The 18,621-nt window shown below is 38.7% G+C and overlaps 1 protein-coding gene and 1 non-coding gene across 2 annotated transcripts in view; both read right to left on the bottom strand.

Moving 5' to 3' along the window:
- Window positions 1-16,185, bottom strand: part of cnksr3 (cnksr family member 3) — a 60,332-nt gene extending 44,147 nt beyond the window's left edge. The window contains exon 1 of the mRNA XM_044329817.1: window positions 15,910-16,185. Coding sequence (XP_044185752.1) covers window positions 15,910-15,961 — 52 coding nt within the window. The 5' untranslated portion in view covers window positions 15,962-16,185. The remainder of the gene's footprint in view (window positions 1-15,909) is intronic.
- A 1,970-nt stretch (window positions 16,186-18,155) lies between these two features.
- trnag-ucc lies at window positions 18,156-18,227 on the bottom strand. The gene has a single exon. It is a non-coding gene; the product is annotated as a tRNA-Gly (tRNA).
- Window positions 18,228-18,621: the final 394 nt, after the last annotated feature.

The raw sequence follows: 18,621 nt of genomic DNA, 5'->3' as shown, positions 1-18,621 counted from the left end.
TTTGCCCATAAGATTACCTTTTTTTTTGAACAACAGTATATTGTCCTCTGTTAGATCAGTTTTCAATTTGGTTTAAAATATGGTTATAAGATTAAAAACAAGGTTAAAGGCTTTATTTATATGAGGAATAAGATATTTAATCCCAGCAGTATTAACCTGAAAAAGCTTAAATAAAACAAATACAACATAAAAGCTCTTCCTCAGTCCGGCACGCCGCCAACATCCAGAGCTGGATCTCATGTTCTCATGGGAAATAAAATGTCGTTAATTTAAGTGACAGTCGAGACATTTTTCTCATTCCACGTGCTGAACATTGCAGTCAAGTTTTGGCATAAGGTTCAACATACGTTTGCTTTGGGCCGAACAGGGTTTGGCGCTCGGCCCGCGCTGTTGGAAAGAGGCTTCAAACGGCTGGCAGGCAGCGAGCGGCGAGCAGGATCACGGCGCTGAGATACTGCTGAGCGCCGTGTGTTTCTCAAGCAGCAACCGTTAATGAGAAACAGCGGCTGTGTGCAAAAATACTGCAAAAAAAATGATTCTCATGCCTACTCTTTTACCTTTCAAATGTCATTTTAATATTTTAAATCATGTTTTGGAAGCATTTTAACCTGAAACTTTTGACCTTCACAACATCATTGATGTGTATTTAAATACTGTTGTCAGTCTTGGTGACGATCGTGATCCGAGAAAAGGATTCAAACGAGCCGATCCTCCCTGTAAACCAATAAAATTAGCCAATCACTGGCAGATTTACTTTTCTATAGACTGAATGACTTGTGGTGGACATTTTTTACAGTGTGTTCTGAATCAGGTTCAGATGATGAAATATTCACAGCCCAGCTGCTTCATGCTGGATTTGACTTTCCATACAGGTGAGAGGAGGTTGGGCAGAGATCCTGACGCTCGCAGCACATCAGCTGCTTTTCATAATAACCTCTGATCACATGACGGGGTCACTCAGTGATGGATCCACAGAAAACTATCACCTGACTCTGAAGTTCCCCTCAGCTGAGCTTTTTTTTAAGCATCTTTCAGCTCATTGTTTCGGTTCACTTGCATGTTTTTTTTAAATCAGTGAAAAGGTTGATTAACCTCACTGTGGCTGTAGATGAATGCTAATGGTGCTCAATATCTGCTGTATGTGTGTGTAAATCAGCTACAGGTTTGTCTTATCAGCTTAAGTTGATAATATTTCTGTTGTGTTTCGGTTGCCTTTGTAGTAATGTTGTGTTCACAGATTTTTTTTTTTTACATGTGGCCAAAAAAAAAAAAATCAGATATTTCATGTTTTAAAAGGACCGAATGACAAACTGCAACATGCTCAGCCCTCTTCATTAGTAAGTTACGGACAGTGATGTCATCTTCTGCTGAAACATAAATCCTGAAACTAAAAAAAAAAAAAAAAGTTTCTTTTCCCAGACTTTTAGTTTGACAAGTGATTCAATATGGTGATTTTTAATTTTGGTTTTATTGTTGTCAAAAAATCTCACGAAAAGACCAAAACAAAGTGTTGGTCCAGCTCGCAATACTTTCCAACTTCCCTTCCCATCGGTTCCCTTCGGAGGCGTAAATCTTTAAAAACACCTCACAAATATATAATTTCTTTTTTTTTTTTTTAAAGTCTCAGTAATTTCCTAAAGCAGCGGACTGCTTAGTTTTGAGTAAATGTTACTGAAACAGGAGGAAAATAGTGTATTTGTTGGGGACTATTTTCAGCAGCGGATGAATCTACATTTGGTGCTCTAGTGAGTGTTTCTGGCAGCAGGACGATGTGTGCAGGATTGAATTAAACTACACTGTGTGTGTTAATGGTAATGAAGTAATAATGAAGTGCAGCCGTGTGGCTTGTTGATGTGTTTTTAATAGTTTTTGGACAACGGAGGTCTACAGCACAGAGGAATAAGATGTATCAGCCTTTGATCTTCATTGTTGGTCTTTTCATGAGATTTGTTGACAATAAGAAAAATATAGAACATCAGATTTATACTTTAGGATTATAATTTGTACAGAGTTATTCAGACCTAGAGAGAAGAAGTTATGTCTAATGTTTCTGAACATATTTTTCATATTTTTAACAGGAATTTGGGACTTCACCTCAAACAAAGACCTGTATTCAGCAGCAGAGCCGTTCCTCACCTTTTGTGATTTACTACAAATCTTAATCTAATCAGCTGTGAGGTCACAGCACAGTTCACATGAGAAAACATGCAGCCGGCCTCCCGCTCTCGGTTTTAATCTGGATCTGGGCCCTTTGCTCTCTGTAAAGCACTTTGAAACCAGCTTGTTTGTTGACAGTATAAATTTGACTCAACATGAAAGCTGGAAACTGACCAAAGTGCACAGATACTCTTAACACTGACTTCCTGTAAGCCTTCAAATCTGGAAAAAATTTCTTTACAACATCAATAATATCTTGAGATAAATCTGATAACATTAGTCTCAAGATAATGACTCATTATATGGTTTACATCATGAGAAGTAAGTGTTTTTTATGATACTTGATGAACTGTTAGAGGAAATTTGGATTTGAAGACTTTAAATGAATCTGTAGGGGAGCATAGTTTTTTTCCAGAGGCCCAGTTTTCCACAGTTGACTTTAGTCACAGATCAACAGAAGCTCATGTCTTTGTCAGCGCTCTCGTCTCAGTCCGGTCTTATATTTGTAGACGACTCTGGGCCTCTGCCCACCTGTCAATCAGCTGCTGGTGGGAAACTCTCAGGATGGGAAAGTTTTACTTACACAGCAGCGACAAAACCACCAGTTCACCTCAAACCCCATCAGACTCTGTCACTGCTTTATGTTACTACAATGTTTTATACCAATGAAACTAATAGTTCTATCATGACCTGTTTAAATGTTAAAACTTTACCAACCACAAAGTCAAATAGTACACAGCACTGTGCAAAAGTTTTAGGCACTTGTGAAAAATGCCATAAAGTGAGGACGCTTTCAGAAATGTAAACAGCAGAAACCTAAATGAAATTAAAACAGCAGCAGTTCTCCTCGGTTCACCTGCGCACAGTTTTTCTGTGGATTTCGACGTCTCAGCTGCTTCTGTCTCTTCATGTTAATCCCCAGACTGACTCCATGACGTTGAGATCAGGACTCTGTGGGGTCTGCTAAACCATCTGTTGCAGGACTCCTTGTTCTTCTTGTTGCTGAAGATAGTTCCTCATGACTCTTCAGTCACATAACGTTTCTAAACATTCTCACAGTAGGTTGCTTTGCAGTGGTCTGCAATATTTTTGATTTATTTGATTTCAATGTTGGTTTCACACCTGGCAAACATTTTATCTTTCTGAACAGACAGTAAACCCCTGTGGGACCACGAGAATACCCATGAAATCACAAACTGCTGCTGCTGGATAACAGGTTCAAAAATAATAGATTATTCCCCTAAGGTTTAGGTCACTTTGTGACCAAATCACCAAATCACCGTATAACATACAGAGTACTGGTAACAAATGGTAGACAACGGCGTGCTTCCAACTTTGTGGCAACAGTTTGAGGAAGTCAGATTCATAGAGAAATGGTGGTTTTCCCAGTTTGCTGTGGAAGAACTTGACTGGCCTGCACAGAGTCCTGACCTCGACAGCTTTGGGATGAACCGGAACAGCTGCGAGCCTTAGATGTCTTCTGGACCTCACTAATGCTCCTAATATAGCAGCAGATTAATATCCACAGTTTTGGAAAGATTTTAATATGATTTGTTAATCTTAATAAGATCAACAAACCATAAAAAACACATTTTCTTTTGCTTTTCCAAGTGCACCAAACCCACTACAAGTCTTTATTTACTCTCCATTCAAGTACAACTCTGAACTTATCTGCCAGTAATCCAGAGTTTGTTGATATGATTACAGTCTCCTGAATTCCTGGCCTGACAGTGACTAAAAGGCTCCCATAAAGTATTTACAAGGAGTGCTGATGATAAAGCGGGTTAGCCCCGTCCGGCTCCAGTTGAACACGTGAGGGGAGTGGGTAAAAAGAGCTTCAGGTGAAACTCCAGCTGCTCATAAACAGTCCAGTTAATCATTCATCAAAAAGATCAAAACAAACAAGACGTCCGGTCGCGTTATACAGAGCAGCGTCCCGCCTATAAATACACTTAAAGTCACTAGATGTTCAACATATATCAGGAAAAGTGACAAAACAAAGGTGTCATGACTGTTTTCATATATTACAGCTTCATATTTTTACATTTATTTCACATACACAATATGTTTACTTGTTTAGTTAGTGTATGTGTAATGGTGTACATCTTTTTAAATTTAATTGCATTTTATCCATTAAATGTTCTTTTTTGTTGCTGTTTTCTGCTAAATTCAAGCCAAAAAAAAAAAGCGGCTTTGAACCATTTTAACTCAATTTGAGGAAAATACTTTATCTGCAGTTAAACCAGTGAAACATCACTTCTCTACTTTGACATTGGGGCTTTTTTTCCTGTTTATTTTAAGGAAAAGACTCCAGACAAGATGAAACCGCTTGATAACATTTTTCTGCATTGTAGAAGTGACCCGGTTGAACTCTACATCGCCCGCTCATTACTCAACGAATGGCGTGCTTTATGTCGGTTGAAGCACAAAAACGGAGTTCGGACCCGACGCTCCCCAGCTGGGGGCAACAAAAGGAATATTTATTTACCCCCACCTCCATCACAACAGGACGAGGGCGGAGAGCAGAGAGGAAAAGTGGCAGAAAAGCACTGAGGCTATTCACAGCTTTACAGGGCCTCTGTCAAACCCAACACTATATCACACACACACACACACACACACACACACACACACACACACACACACCCAGGCCATTCATCTCAGCAGTACAAGGCAGAGGGGGGAACTCTCTGCTGAACAAATACCATTCAAGAGGAAAAAGGATTTCCTTGAGCGTTGTGCAGATTTCTGCTCAGGCGTCTTCTAAAGTCAAACAAACAGGAATTGTGGGAGTTCATGGTGTGCATAGCTGAGCTGTGTGGTCCCATACAGACAGCCCAGTTCAACCAGCAGCAGCAGCAGCAGCAGGACACTGGTGTAGGTCAACTGGAATGGAGGGTCCAGACATGTTAATTAGACAACGGAGGTCAAAACTGCTGAATGGATGAAAATGGAGACACATTTTCTCACACCTGTTCTTCTCTGTTCTTACTACTGATGGGGCATAACGAGTAGAGGAAGTGATTACAGTTTCAAATTCAGTGGTAATATAACAGTTACTAATCCCAGTAACGCTCTGTGCTCACTGTCTTACTGGGATTACTGGAGGGTTGATATCAGTGTGGTCTCTTATTCACATGCTGTGTGTTGTTAGCTGGCATGCTAACGTTAGCCACAGGTACGCCTACATTCAGGAGTCACCTGACGCTTGTTTAGTTCAGAGTTGGAGGGAGTGTGATGTCACTGTGGCTACGCTAACGCTAGCTGTTGGATGGTCAGTAAATATTAAAGACGGAGCTGACGATTGAGTAACGAAAGTAAAGTAACAACTAATATAACGTGTTACTGTAAGATTTCACAAGAATGAATTGCCAAATTAACCTAATAACCCATTATATCAAAGTGTAAACATTTTTAGAATTCTTTTTGCAAACTTATGATAAATAAAATGTAATTGTGCATTCACATACAAGTATTCAAACCTTCAGGAGCTTCCTGTTTGCTTTGATGATCTCTGTCATGTCTCTAGAACTTACAACAACTACCACGGCTCTAGACTGAAGCCAAAGCAGAAGCACCTTAATTAACTTCTCTCTAGAAATACTAGGTCAATCTTTTTTTTTTTTTTTTTTTAAACGAGTCATTGTGGTCTCAGTCACTACATTCAGGCCCTAAAATAAATGTGTCACACCTTGATACGTACATCTAGTCTGGAGTCCATTTGTGGCAATTTGTCACCCTAATATGCTTATGTTTATCATGTTCATGTGACTTTGTTTAGTGTGCAATTTCAACATCGGCCAAGTTATCACATTATTCACTTTCAAATCCAGCTACAGCTAACAGGAGTTGTTATAAACTGAGTGAAACTTTGACCTGATGGTTGAATCTCAGGGGTTCAACAAAGTCAAAGATATTGACCCTCTGAAGAACATGAATGTTTGGACCAAACTCTGTAGAAATCCATCCAAAAGGTTGTCAAGAAATTTTGATTTGGACCAAAGTGGTGAACCAACCAGCAGACCCACACAGCAAACCATAGAACTGTACCGCAATGAAAAATAAGGGAATACATCAACCTGCCATCCTACTGTTACAGCTGTTACCAGTTTTACATCACTGTACTCCTTTACTCTTATTTGCATGGTTTCCTCTTTTGTTTTTATTAGTTCTGAAAACCACAGCTGTTTATTTCACTTCCTCTATGAATGATAATAGAAAAACTTGCCCTGCAGGTTTTAATCATTCGGTTTTTCATGACGTTGAGCTTTCAGTTCTGACGCAGGTTGAACAAATCTCACAATCTGCTTTACTAGGATCCTTTAATAAGGCATAGCATGAATTACAGTTATAATACTGACTAATACAGCTCAGTTCCCACAGACTTTCTGACACACATTAGCAGGAACATGAGAAGATATTTCTCACTACCATGCTCTTCTGTCATCACAAATTATTCTGTTCTCAGTTTTAAATCAATGAAAATATCGAACAATCTGCCGGTTTATTTTCTTGATTAATGGATTACTTGTTTTGTCTCCTTGTTTTGTTTCCTGTAAAATTTCCCATAATTTCTTAGAGCCCCTGGTGATGTCTTCAAAGGTCTTGTTTTGACTGATCAACAGTCCAAACACCCAAAAAATTCAGTTTACCATCATGTTTGACACACAAAGCTACAAATCTTCACATTTGAGAAGCTGCAACCAGCAAATGTTTGACATTTTTGCCTTTAAAAATGACTTCAATGATAATTTGATTATCCAAATAGTTGCTGCATTCAATTTTCTGTCGATCAACTAGCTAATCGTTGCAGCTCTCCAGTGAAACTGAATACATTTGGGTGTTTTTTGACTGTTTTCCAACCCAATAAAGCCATTTGGGGTCCACATTTTTGCATCTGACATTTGGACATTTTATAGACAAAACCATTTATCAGATCATTGAAAACAAATCATTTATAGAACGTTGACAAACAAGGAAAAATGTTGGTTTGATCCCTATTTTCTTATTATAAATTTACAACATTGTGATATGGTATAGGTATAGTATGTAGGTCGCAGAGTCTGAGACAGACACTCTCACTCCTGAACGACGTCAAAGTTGCTCATAAATAATAAATAAATTTAAAAAAGCAGGAAAAGGAGCTCAGTGTAGGGAATCTGGCTGACTCAGTTTAGCTGATAAGAAACTGCTGTTAGGTGGGATAAGACAAGAAACTGATGTTAAATAATAAGGTGAGAAACTGATGTTGGGTGGGATACCAACTGCAAGGAAAGGAAAAACATTTCTGCTGTTTGGTTTTCACTGGAATCACCTGACAGGACAATCCGTCCACATACACATACAATAATTCTGGTTGCATCTACTGTTAATCATATTTACATTGTTTGAAGTGGTGTGAGGACTGTAATAACAGTTTGGTTTTATCATAAAACAATCTACACATTAGAGCTGCAACTAACCATTGTTTTCATAATTAATCTGATGATTATTTTCTTGATTTAATCACTTTGTCTATAAAAATTCATAAAATTGTGAATTGTATGACACATAAAAGTTTAAAATTGGAGAAGCTAAAACCAGCAAGTGTTTGGCATTTTCCAAAAAAAAAAAAAAAAGACTAAAACAATTATTTGATTATCAAAATAGATGCTGATTCATTTCCTGTCAATTGACTAATCAATTAATCAACTAATCATTGCAGCTCTACCACACACTAACACACTTTTCCACATAGTTTACAGGCAGTCGTTTATTTAACAACTGCTCATCACTCAACAGTGACCTCATTCACAACATCCAACAACACATGAACACTAACATCACCAGTACTCCTATTCTCTTGATCAGAGGACGTGTGTTAGCGCGACATGTTTTATGGTTTTGCACATTTTATCTCTTTAAATACAAATCCTCTGCTGGTCATTTTCCAAATAATTTATCAGTTTGAATATTGACTTCCTCAATTCCAGGGAACCATTGCTTTCAGTTTATTTCTATGAAAAGAGACTTTGACAGATCATACGTCACAGTGAATGCTTAGTCACCTTTATTTTTAATATTATATGGCCACATACTCATGTGTACTTTAGTACTGGTGCTGTTGGTCTGGGTGTGGCCCTGTAATGCCACGAGACCATTATTGAGGTAATGTCAGGTCCATAAAGAAAGAGTTTGTGCAGGCAGGTGAAGTTGCTCCACACCGGAGCTTTGACCTCAACCCCATCGAACACCTTTGGGATGAACCAGAATGTCGACTTTTGACCATGTAGTGTATTGTTGCACTTCTGTAATTGAGACGTACTAACACTGCAGTCAAAACACTGTCTTAAGTTGACATCTGCCTGCTGGACGACTGTACATTTGGTCCGATGATGTTCTCAGGTGACAGTTAAGAGTTCGTCCTCCCGCTGAGTAAACAACCAGCCTTCATGCTCTGGATCCAATGGGAACCTCATCTTGTGTATTTCAGATCCTCCCTATCAGGTGAAGTTGAAGAGTTTCTGTTATCTCGTTTTACGGGATAAAATGTTGATTTGGATTCGTTCCAGCTGATGAGTAAACCTGTCTGAGTCCTGTCTGTTGGAGACAGGTGCATACAGGAGTTTGTTTACTGATGTGTTGGAAGTCACCACCAGCAACCAAAAACCACAAACCACAATAGATACATGAGAACAGATATTCATATTTTCATATTCCACTGTTACTTCCTGTATTATTTTACGGTATGAACACCACAGCAGGAAGAGAACAAACATTTACAGGCTGCAGCTTTACAATGTTGAACCTTGGCTGTTTTATCTGTTATAGTATCATATTATATTGTATTATTACCTCATTTGACTCCACCTTTCAGAGCATCAACAATCGATAAGACACACACCCATTTACTAGAAGGATGACAAACTCCTAATTAACATTTGAGCCATTTTGGGAGTCACATGACTTATTTACCTGCTGCACATGCAACATGCAAACATGCAACAAAGTCAACTTTCTCACACAAATCACTAAAGTAAAGAAAACCACCTTTGAAAATGACCCTTAGTTGAAACTGAGACTGTACAGTATTACAATTAGTTTTCTACAGTTAATGTTGGGAAGGTTCAGTGATACAACCAGGTTATAGATATCATACTTCAAGCTGTGTGTGGCTTTTTACAGCTAAATTAATTTACACTGTTTAAAAACTACCATTAAAATATCTGTCTGGGTCTTACAGTATGACCTCTGACCTTCCTTCCTTAATCTCAAAGATAAAAAATGGAGACACGGCAGGATGATCTCTGTAAGATAAAGTTCTTCTTGTGAAGTGAGTTCTGGCTGCTCTTCGCTATTTTCAGACTTGATACGTTTATTTTGGCAAAACAGCATCAAGAGGGAGTAAAAGTGCATAAAAACAACCTGATTTTACAAACTAACTTCAAACTGTCAGTTCTTATCAGATGGAGATTACAAATCTGTTGGAGGTGAAGAGGTTTTTATACACTCGGGGGTTGAAGAGGTTTCACAAAACGTCTTAAAAAGGTGAATTTAGTGGAAAACCAAACCATGGACCAAGCAATGGAGATCTGTGTTTGGTGTATACAGAATTTCCTCATACACTACTATACATACTCCATGTAATTTGATTTAATGTCCATATAATCTAGATGTACAGTAGATTACATATTTTACACTCTAAATCTAGATTTGACTACTTTTTGATTGAATGTTTAACTAGATTTTGAGACTACTGCTGAGAGCAGAGCTGATATTTGCTGAGAAAACATGTCAAAGTGATGAATATTTACTCTTCAATTATTGTTGTGCTTCGAATTTCAAAAGAATTACTTTGGGTAGGGAAAAAAGGCAGCAATCCAAAGGTCAAAAAACAGAAAAATAATAACTTCATGGGTTGAGGTTTGGGGCGAATATTATTTATTTTGCTGTTTTTTACCTCCAGATAGCTGCCTTTTGTCTGACTCCTAACCCTAACCCTTTAGTCTGACTCCTAACCCTAACCCTGTTTTTGGGAAACACAGATAAAAATTAGATATAACAATACTTATTTAATACTAATATAATATTTAACCAACTCTCATCATAATGTGATGATACGATAACTTGGGAATCAGTGTCTGGGATTTCAGATTATATTAAATTAACACACAGCAAATAAATTAATAAACCATAAGTAGTCAAGAGGTCAAAGAGATAGCCTAACTGTCAGATAAAAAGGATCATAATGCAACATTTACAACTAGGACAACTTTTAAGCCACTTCCTGATAGTACAACTTTATTTATAAGTTCCTTAATTAGGTCAGCAACTGATGATTGTCTTCATTATTGATTCATATGTAATTATTTAGTTATTTGGTCTATAAAATGTCAGGAAATGTTTAAAAATGCTGTTTCCCAAAACCCAATCTGACATCCTCAAATGTCTTGTTTTTTCCCCAAACAGCAGTCAAGATTGTTTCGTCTACAAAGTATCCAAAAATAGTGAAAAATGCCCGCTGCTATTTCCTTACACTCGCAGTGATGTCATCAAATGTCTGACCAAGACTCCGAAACCAAAAGATATTTGCTTAGTTGTCTCTGTCATCACACATCGGTGGTATAAAGATATTCCTGCTCAGAGCTCTTGTAAACTTCAGTCTCCTCATTTATTGGCCTTTTTCCCCTCCGCACACACACCCTTTCATAAAGAGAACTGGATGTGTCACCTTGTTTTCACATCCATCCTCTTAAACTCTGCCAGCCTGTCGTCATTTACGCCGCGATGTGTGACTGCACCTGCCAGACGAGCGGAGAAGTATGTGGATTTGTCCGAACACGCCGAGCACGATCCCTGAGATGTATGTGTTTACCTCCGAGCTACAGCTGTGTGATCGGTTTGCTGCAGTGACGATTAAAAAAAACGCCTCAAGGGTTCAAACACGGAGAAACACGCTGATCTAACAGCTGCCGTAACAGACGGTTTGTTTTGGTGCAGATTGGCTGTGAATCAAACCTCAATAGTTTTTCAAGTGTGTCATTGAGTATTTTAAAACAATCAAAAGTTGGCATGAATGTCTGATCAGATTCTTGGTCTTATTGAATGAGTCGTTGATCAGATATTTCCTCGTGTATAACAGGAAGTGAACTAATTGTAGACGGTGTTTATTTTGGCGAAGATCTTGTATGGCTGCTTGCCTTTAATTATTCAGGTGTGTCTTAAAACAACAGTCAGATGTCCATATGAACAGTGAAAGAGGCTGTAATCATTCCTCTTGTTCATACTGGCTGTTAAAAGATCCCCTTCAAATGTGCTTTCCATCTAAGTGATGGAGGACAAAATAAACAGTGTCCACACAGTCATTTAGTACAAAAATGTGAAGTTTATCTGAGGCTTCATCAGTCTGAGTTAGTCATATCAAGTGGATATCTGACACATTTACAGTCTTTTTTAGCATCAAACTCCCTCTTTCGGTGGAAGTATAATAACAAAAAGAGGGACTTTGGCACTAAAAAGACTGTAACGTTGAAAGATATCTACTTGATTTGACTCATCTGGACGCTGAAGCTTCATATTAGCTTCAGATAAACTTTTAAATATATTTTTGTACAGAAGGAGGACTGTGGATTTTGTCCCCCATCACTTCCATTGTAAGTGCATTATGAAGGGATCTTCTAATGGTCAGTATGAACAGGAGGAATGATTACAGCGAGGAAAACCTCTTTCACTGTTCATATGGACAGCTGACTGTTGTTTTAAGACACACCTGCATTGTTTAAGGCAAGCAGCCAATACCTTTACTGTACAATAAAGATGCAGGTCTATGCAAGATTTATCCACCTTGATTTATGATTTAAGACCTTTTAACCAACCAAATCGAAAAACAACAGCATGTGACTTTTTCAGGACATGCAGACACCCTGAATATCAACATAACTTTCATATAACAAGTCGATGACTTTCCCAAACAAGGAATATTCATGTCAGTTAACTGTTGGAACAAATTAGTGACAGCAGTAGTGATTACTGGAGTGATGACAGAAATATTTTCTCTCCTTCCTTATTTGTCAAACTTGTTTTTCAGTCTAAGTTGATGCACCTACAAGTCGAGAAATTAATATCTAGTTCCCTGAAATCTCCCACAGAAACTTCCTTGAATATCCCGTCTATCCCTCTCCGAGAAAACACCTCCAACTTCTGTGATTTCCAGAATTATTCCAGGACTGGTAGGAATGCTGTTTTTATTCCCAGCAAGGATGAAGTTTCTGCTGTCCAGTTCAAACAGAAGGATTTTAATGTGACTGACTGAACCTCCCATGAAAAGAAACTGTTGCCACACACACACACACACACACACACACACACACACACACACACACACTAACCGCTCTGCAGTTACTCTGTAGATGCTACAGCAGGATGTGGTTCAATGACAAATTTAGTTTCTAAAGGAATTAATTCAAAATTCAACTTTAACTCTGCAAGAACATTTAATCTGTCTGTTCATCATTTTACTGTTGCAGTAATTTCATTACAAGACTTTTTATCTTAACACAGATGAAACATGAACTCTGCTTTCACTTTATGAAGCACAACTGCAAATTAAAAACAAGTTTAACAGCGAGAAAGAGTGAAAGGAAACACAAGGAGAGAACTTTATTGAATCAAGCTGCAACTAATGATTGTTTTCATAATCAATTAATCTGCCACTTAATTTCTTAAAGAAAATCTACAAGATGCTCTTTGATCCTTGATGAATCAATGATCTAAATACTTGCCACCATATATCCTGTTGATTGACTGATCATTAACCAGCTATTCCTTTTTAGCTTTAATTGAGCCACAACAAAAATCCAGGTCATGTGACTGACCTGTGAGTGTTTGTCGCTCTTTTCACGCAGAACAAAAGTCAGATGTGTTTGAATGGCGCTGCCACGGCAGTCAGTTGTCACAGTGACCTTATGACCCTCCACACGGCGGGGGGGGTGGAGGGGGGGGAGACCTCTGTGAAGAGCTGTTGTTGTCTGGCTCTCTATTGATCGGCAGCGGCTCTGCATTAGCCGATGCTGCTAAATGATATGTGTGTGTGTGTGTGTGTGTGTGTGTGTGCGCTGTCAGAGGACAAGCTGGCCTGAATGGATGCTCACTTTCTCACAACAGTAAATTCAACTCGTACAAAGACGGAGTGAAGCCGCAGAGACGCACGCCGACTGTCAGAGCGCCACAATGAACGAGACTCTCAGATTTACAGCATCTGATCCAACAAAACAAAACATGCGAGCCTGAAGCCTCTTTAGGGATCAGTAGCATCTGAAAAGTTTCACTAACAAAGCCAATGATGATACCTGAGTGTCTGTACCAGCACATAAACATATTTATAGAAACATATTTGTCTGAAAACATTTTTTTTTTCTCTGTTTAAAAGTCAAACAGACAAGCAGTTCTCATCTCTGGCTGCCTCCTCACTGAGGAACATTCAACTTGTTCCTCAACACAGCTGGAATTTCAGCATCCAGCTGTGTTGAGGGGACATTAAGTAATAAATACATTACATACTTAACAACCTACTCCTATTACCTATAGTAATGTTGCATATTAAAACATTTCCAGGTTAATTCAGGACCTTTTGTTATCATTCCATGTTTTCCAGGATGCAAAAAAATCTCAAATGTTGAAATGTAAAAGAAATGTGTGATTATTGCACAAACTGTGGCTTCTCGCACTGCAACACATCAACAATTCAGCTGCTTATTCAAACCTCTTAATTAAGAACAGATCCTTATCAAACCAGATTTACTGGCCTCATCGTCATTTTATGGCTGACCTGTTAACTAGTCAGGCCTGTTAACTGCTTAATGACACACTGTTATAACTGTCTGTGTGTGTGTGTGTGTGTGTGTGTGTGTGTGTGTGAGAGAGAGAGAGAGAGAATCCCATTCACATACCATGTTTTTTTTCCACCATCTGTATGACTGTACCGAGGGCAGAATATGAGTCAATAAAAAAGGTCAACAGTGTAATAAGCATTGAGGTTTTCCTTATCAGTCAGTCTATCAACCAGCAGGCTTGTTACTGAGCCAACACACACACACAGACACACACACACACTTTGCAACTGTGTGATAACTGTTTCATGCATGTTATAGGATAACAGACATGTTTAACTGAGCTGAACACAGATTCACTGAAGCTGATTAAGTGAGATGTTATTGCCAAAGATCAAGTATCTGTGCAGAAATGTGCTGCCTGCATATCATTTTTAAAAGATTTTCATCAGCTTAAAGTGTTAGTAACATGCTAAGCTGACGAGGGCTCGATATCAGACTTCAATATTTTTCAGTACTGACCAAAATGTAAAATTTCTGAGTTGCATCCAGTATCAGAAACGTAACGAAAGCTTTTAAGAGTTTAAACGCTTACTCAGATTCAGATTCTCTTTCACTTCTTTGTTTCATTCTTTAATCAGATACTTCCTGATTGAAACCATCATTTTAAAGTTTAGACCGTGTTTAGCAAAGTTGTTGTAGTGTTGTTTAAGTGAGGTAAAAAGAACTGTTTTGGAATCGGTACCAATACTCAGGTCTGGTATCACAACTTCCGAATGACCACCAACCGTACTGCTAATATAAAAAACACAATCCATGATCCACATGTAAAGAAAACGTGTCGTCCCACCACCAAAATTCAATCTATAACCTGCTATCATTCCCAAACTGACTGACAGTTTTAATACAGGGACTAACACTGGACAACAAGCCTGAACTTTCAATTATAATCAACTGAGAAGCAAACTCTTATTGTTTCAAGTTAAGTTTAACTTTAAATATAAAACCCCAGTTAATCATAACCAGATACCCCAGCTAGCTATATGACCGTTCAAATGATAATTTTATACTATGAATATGTTAAAACTAAACAACTAAACTCAATTAATCGATAAGTTTCATGGTCCATAAAACGTAGAAAATGATTTGTTTGGTTTTTTTTCTTTAAAAAAAAAAATGACTCAAAATGATTGATGGCTGATCAAAACTGATGCGGTTCATTTATTAGTCGGCAACCAATTAGAAATGCACTGATACTGATACTAATATCAGATATCGGTCTGATACTGACTCACACAGCTGGATCAGGTATCTGTCACAATAGGCCGATCTGGTATCAGATACCATTGTTTTAATAAATAACAATTCAGTAAATTTGTATCTATATATTTATTTGTTACGTTTTATTTTACAAAGTTAGGAGAGCAATGTTTAAATCAAGCCTGATTTTGCCTTCCACATAAAATGATCCCAGTCTCTTCCACACAGTGAGGCTTACAGATTATTGATTTAACACTGGTATTGGATCAGTACATGGTATCAGCTGATACCCAAAGCCCAGATATCGGTATCTTATTGGGACTGAAAAAGTCAGACAAGGTGCATCCCTACAACACATACAATTAATTGACTAATTGTTGCAGCTTTACATCATGAATACATCTGCAGTTCTCCTACAAAAGCTGCAAACCACAAGAAACACCAGACAAGCCATTGCATTAAAATTATTTACACTATCAGTGATTTATTGGACCAAAGTTGCTCTAAAGTTACAGAATAAGTTGCTGAATGATGGGAAGATGCAGCGGAGCAACACACACTTTAAACTTGAACCCTAACAGCAGATAAAGCACAGAAATATCCGTTATTTACAAAAGAAAAAAAAACACCACACACACGACCGTTAGCTTCCCCTTAAAAGTGACCGATGTGAGAGCGACCTTACCTCGCATCCAGTCCACCACTTGTTGCGGGCTCCACTTGGTCACAGACTCCATGTCTCCAAATCCCTGCGACTACCGGCTTCTAATGTTATCTCTCGCGTCTCCAAACCACCGAGTTACACAGTTAATCAGACATGTTTAATCATAACGAAGCACGGAGGAGCTCCGTTAAAGCACACAGACGGACACGGCACCGGACGACCAACGGTCCGCCGCGCGCTCACTGACTGACTAAACTAACTGATCGGTCTCGTGGAGAAAGTTTACAGGCAGAGCAGCAGCGCGTGCGGCGGGTGTCGGGTTACCAGGGTTTTAACCACGCCTCTTCTCCTCTCTCCTCCAATCACATGAGTTTGTTGATGCTGCCTTCATGTACAGTTGGACCAAATTATTTTCGGCGCCTTCAGAATTTAAAGGTCGGGTTCACAATTTTTCAAGTCTGTCTTAAAATAACAGTTAGGCGCCCAAATGAACATTGAAATGTTTTTCTTTCCGTAATCATTCCTCCTGTTCATGCAGACCATTGGAAGATCTCTTCATAATGCACTTTAAATGTAAGTGATGGGGAACAAATTCCACAGGTCTCCAGTGTATCCAAAGTCTGATATATCTTATTCCTCTGTGCCATAGACCTGTGTTGTTGTCAAAAAACCATTAAAAACACGTTAATGAGTCATGTTCCTTCACTGCAAAGAGCGTGCTTAAATTAGTTTGTTTAGAAATGGCTCTAAAGACCAATAGCAGCATCAAGTTTTCACTCTCAGGAAAGTATTGCATGGACCAAAAGTTAAAAGTTCAACAAAAAGCAGCTGTACTAAATGGACCTTAAGTTAAGTTTCTAGAAGATCAAGAATGACTGTTAAATCTTATAAACTACATTGAGTGAAGTAATTACTGTAGTTTCACAGCAGTTTAAAGCATGATAAGATTATACAAAGTTTCATGATTATGAAACTATACACATAGTACCATTTTATCACCATTTAAAATCAGAGAATATTTCAATAAAGAGGCTTCTCAATTTTCATAGAATCACCCATGAAACAATTTCCTGTAACATAACATACACACAAAAGATTTAAAATGTCTTTTGCATTTTTGCATTAAAATGCAAATTAGCAAAAAGTTCATGTCATTTTGACTTTAAATCTTTTTTGACAAGAATAGGCCCTTTCTCACTGCCATTTATCCTCACTCAATTCTTGGTAACAGTCCATGTCTGCAAAATAAGATAAATCCCATTGTGTGGAAACTGTTTATTCAATCCGGCCTTTTCTCAACCTCTGCATAGAAGCAAAGGCTTCACATGGCAGATTATCACATTAATAGTTTTTCAACAACAACAAAGGTCTGCAGCACAGGAATATGATATAACAGGCTTTGGATGATGTAGATGAAGAACTGCATATGTCCTTCACTTGTTATTCAACAACTGACAGAACCCTAATTTTTAATCACTTTACAAGCATTCTATGGCAGGGTTCATAAGCAGACCTGAAGGAAGCCTATGGTATGTCTACAATTTTGGAGCCAGCCTAAAGTGGCCATTGGCTTCATTTTTCAGTCCTGGAGGTTGCCACTTGCTTTATAAACAAGGAACCAGAACTGAGATGGCCAGGAATCGAACCCGGGTCAACTGGCAACTATGCTCACCACTATACCACCATCGCTATGGAAGATGAGGATTTTACTGCCAACTAAGAAGTCAACCACCATACAGTTGTCATGAACAGGGAGATTACACATTTATTTCTGCTGTAAAGTTGGGCATTTCAACATGGGAGTGTCCACTGATTGACTCGCTTTTGGAGCCAGCCTCAAGTGACCATTCCAGTAACTGCGTTTTTTTCCATTCATTTTTCAGCCCCAGTGGTTGTCGCTTGATTTATAAACAAGGAAACAGAACTGCGATGGCAGGGAAACCCCGGTCAACAGCTTGGAAGGCAGCTATGCTCACCACTATACCACCACTCAGCCACGACAACCACCCTGATGAGAAACTGTTGTTGGGGTATCAAATGGATACATGTCATAGGTGTTCCACCAAAAGTACACTACAGTACAACATTCATTTAATCACCTCACAAGGAGCTTCACAGACAGTTTGTAAGGGCAGTATTGCAATTTTGTCGCCATGGTGGCGACTTGCCTGTGACGGCACCCACCTGCCACTCAAAGCAGCCATGCCCTTAATTATGCGTACCATACTGCAGTCTTTTGCAATGCTTTATGAACAAGGAAACAGAACTGCGATGGCCGGGAATCGAACCCGGGTCAACTGCTTGGAAGGCAGCTATGCTCACCACTATACCACCATCGCTGTGAAAGATGAAGATTTTACTGCCAACTCAGCAGTTTATATCAATGTAAGAATTCAACAGGAAGAGGAGGAGGAACAAGGGACAGGAGGAGGGAGGTACACCAAGCAGAGAAGGGAAGAATGTATTTAGACATACCTGTGACTAATAGTAATATTATTATTGACTACAGAAGCTATGCTGCAAAAAAGTAATGTAAAAGTGATATATAAAAAATCTCCCACTGTTGAGTTGTCATGAACGGGGAAATTAGCTAAAGAGACCAAAACCCTTTCTTGTACCAGGCTGTAAACGCGTTTGTTTTTGCCGTAAAGCTGGGCATTTCAACATGCAGCATGGGGGTCTACGCAGAACTGATGCAGACTGGCTTTTGGAGCCAGTCTCATTGGAGGCAAT

This window comes from Thunnus albacares, chromosome 16 (assembly GCF_914725855.1).
Source record: "Thunnus albacares chromosome 16, fThuAlb1.1, whole genome shotgun sequence".
Lineage (NCBI taxonomy): Eukaryota > Metazoa > Chordata > Actinopteri > Scombriformes > Scombridae > Thunnus > Thunnus albacares.
Note: the sequence above shows the minus strand (reverse complement) of the source record. Positions and strands in the feature narration are given on the sequence as shown.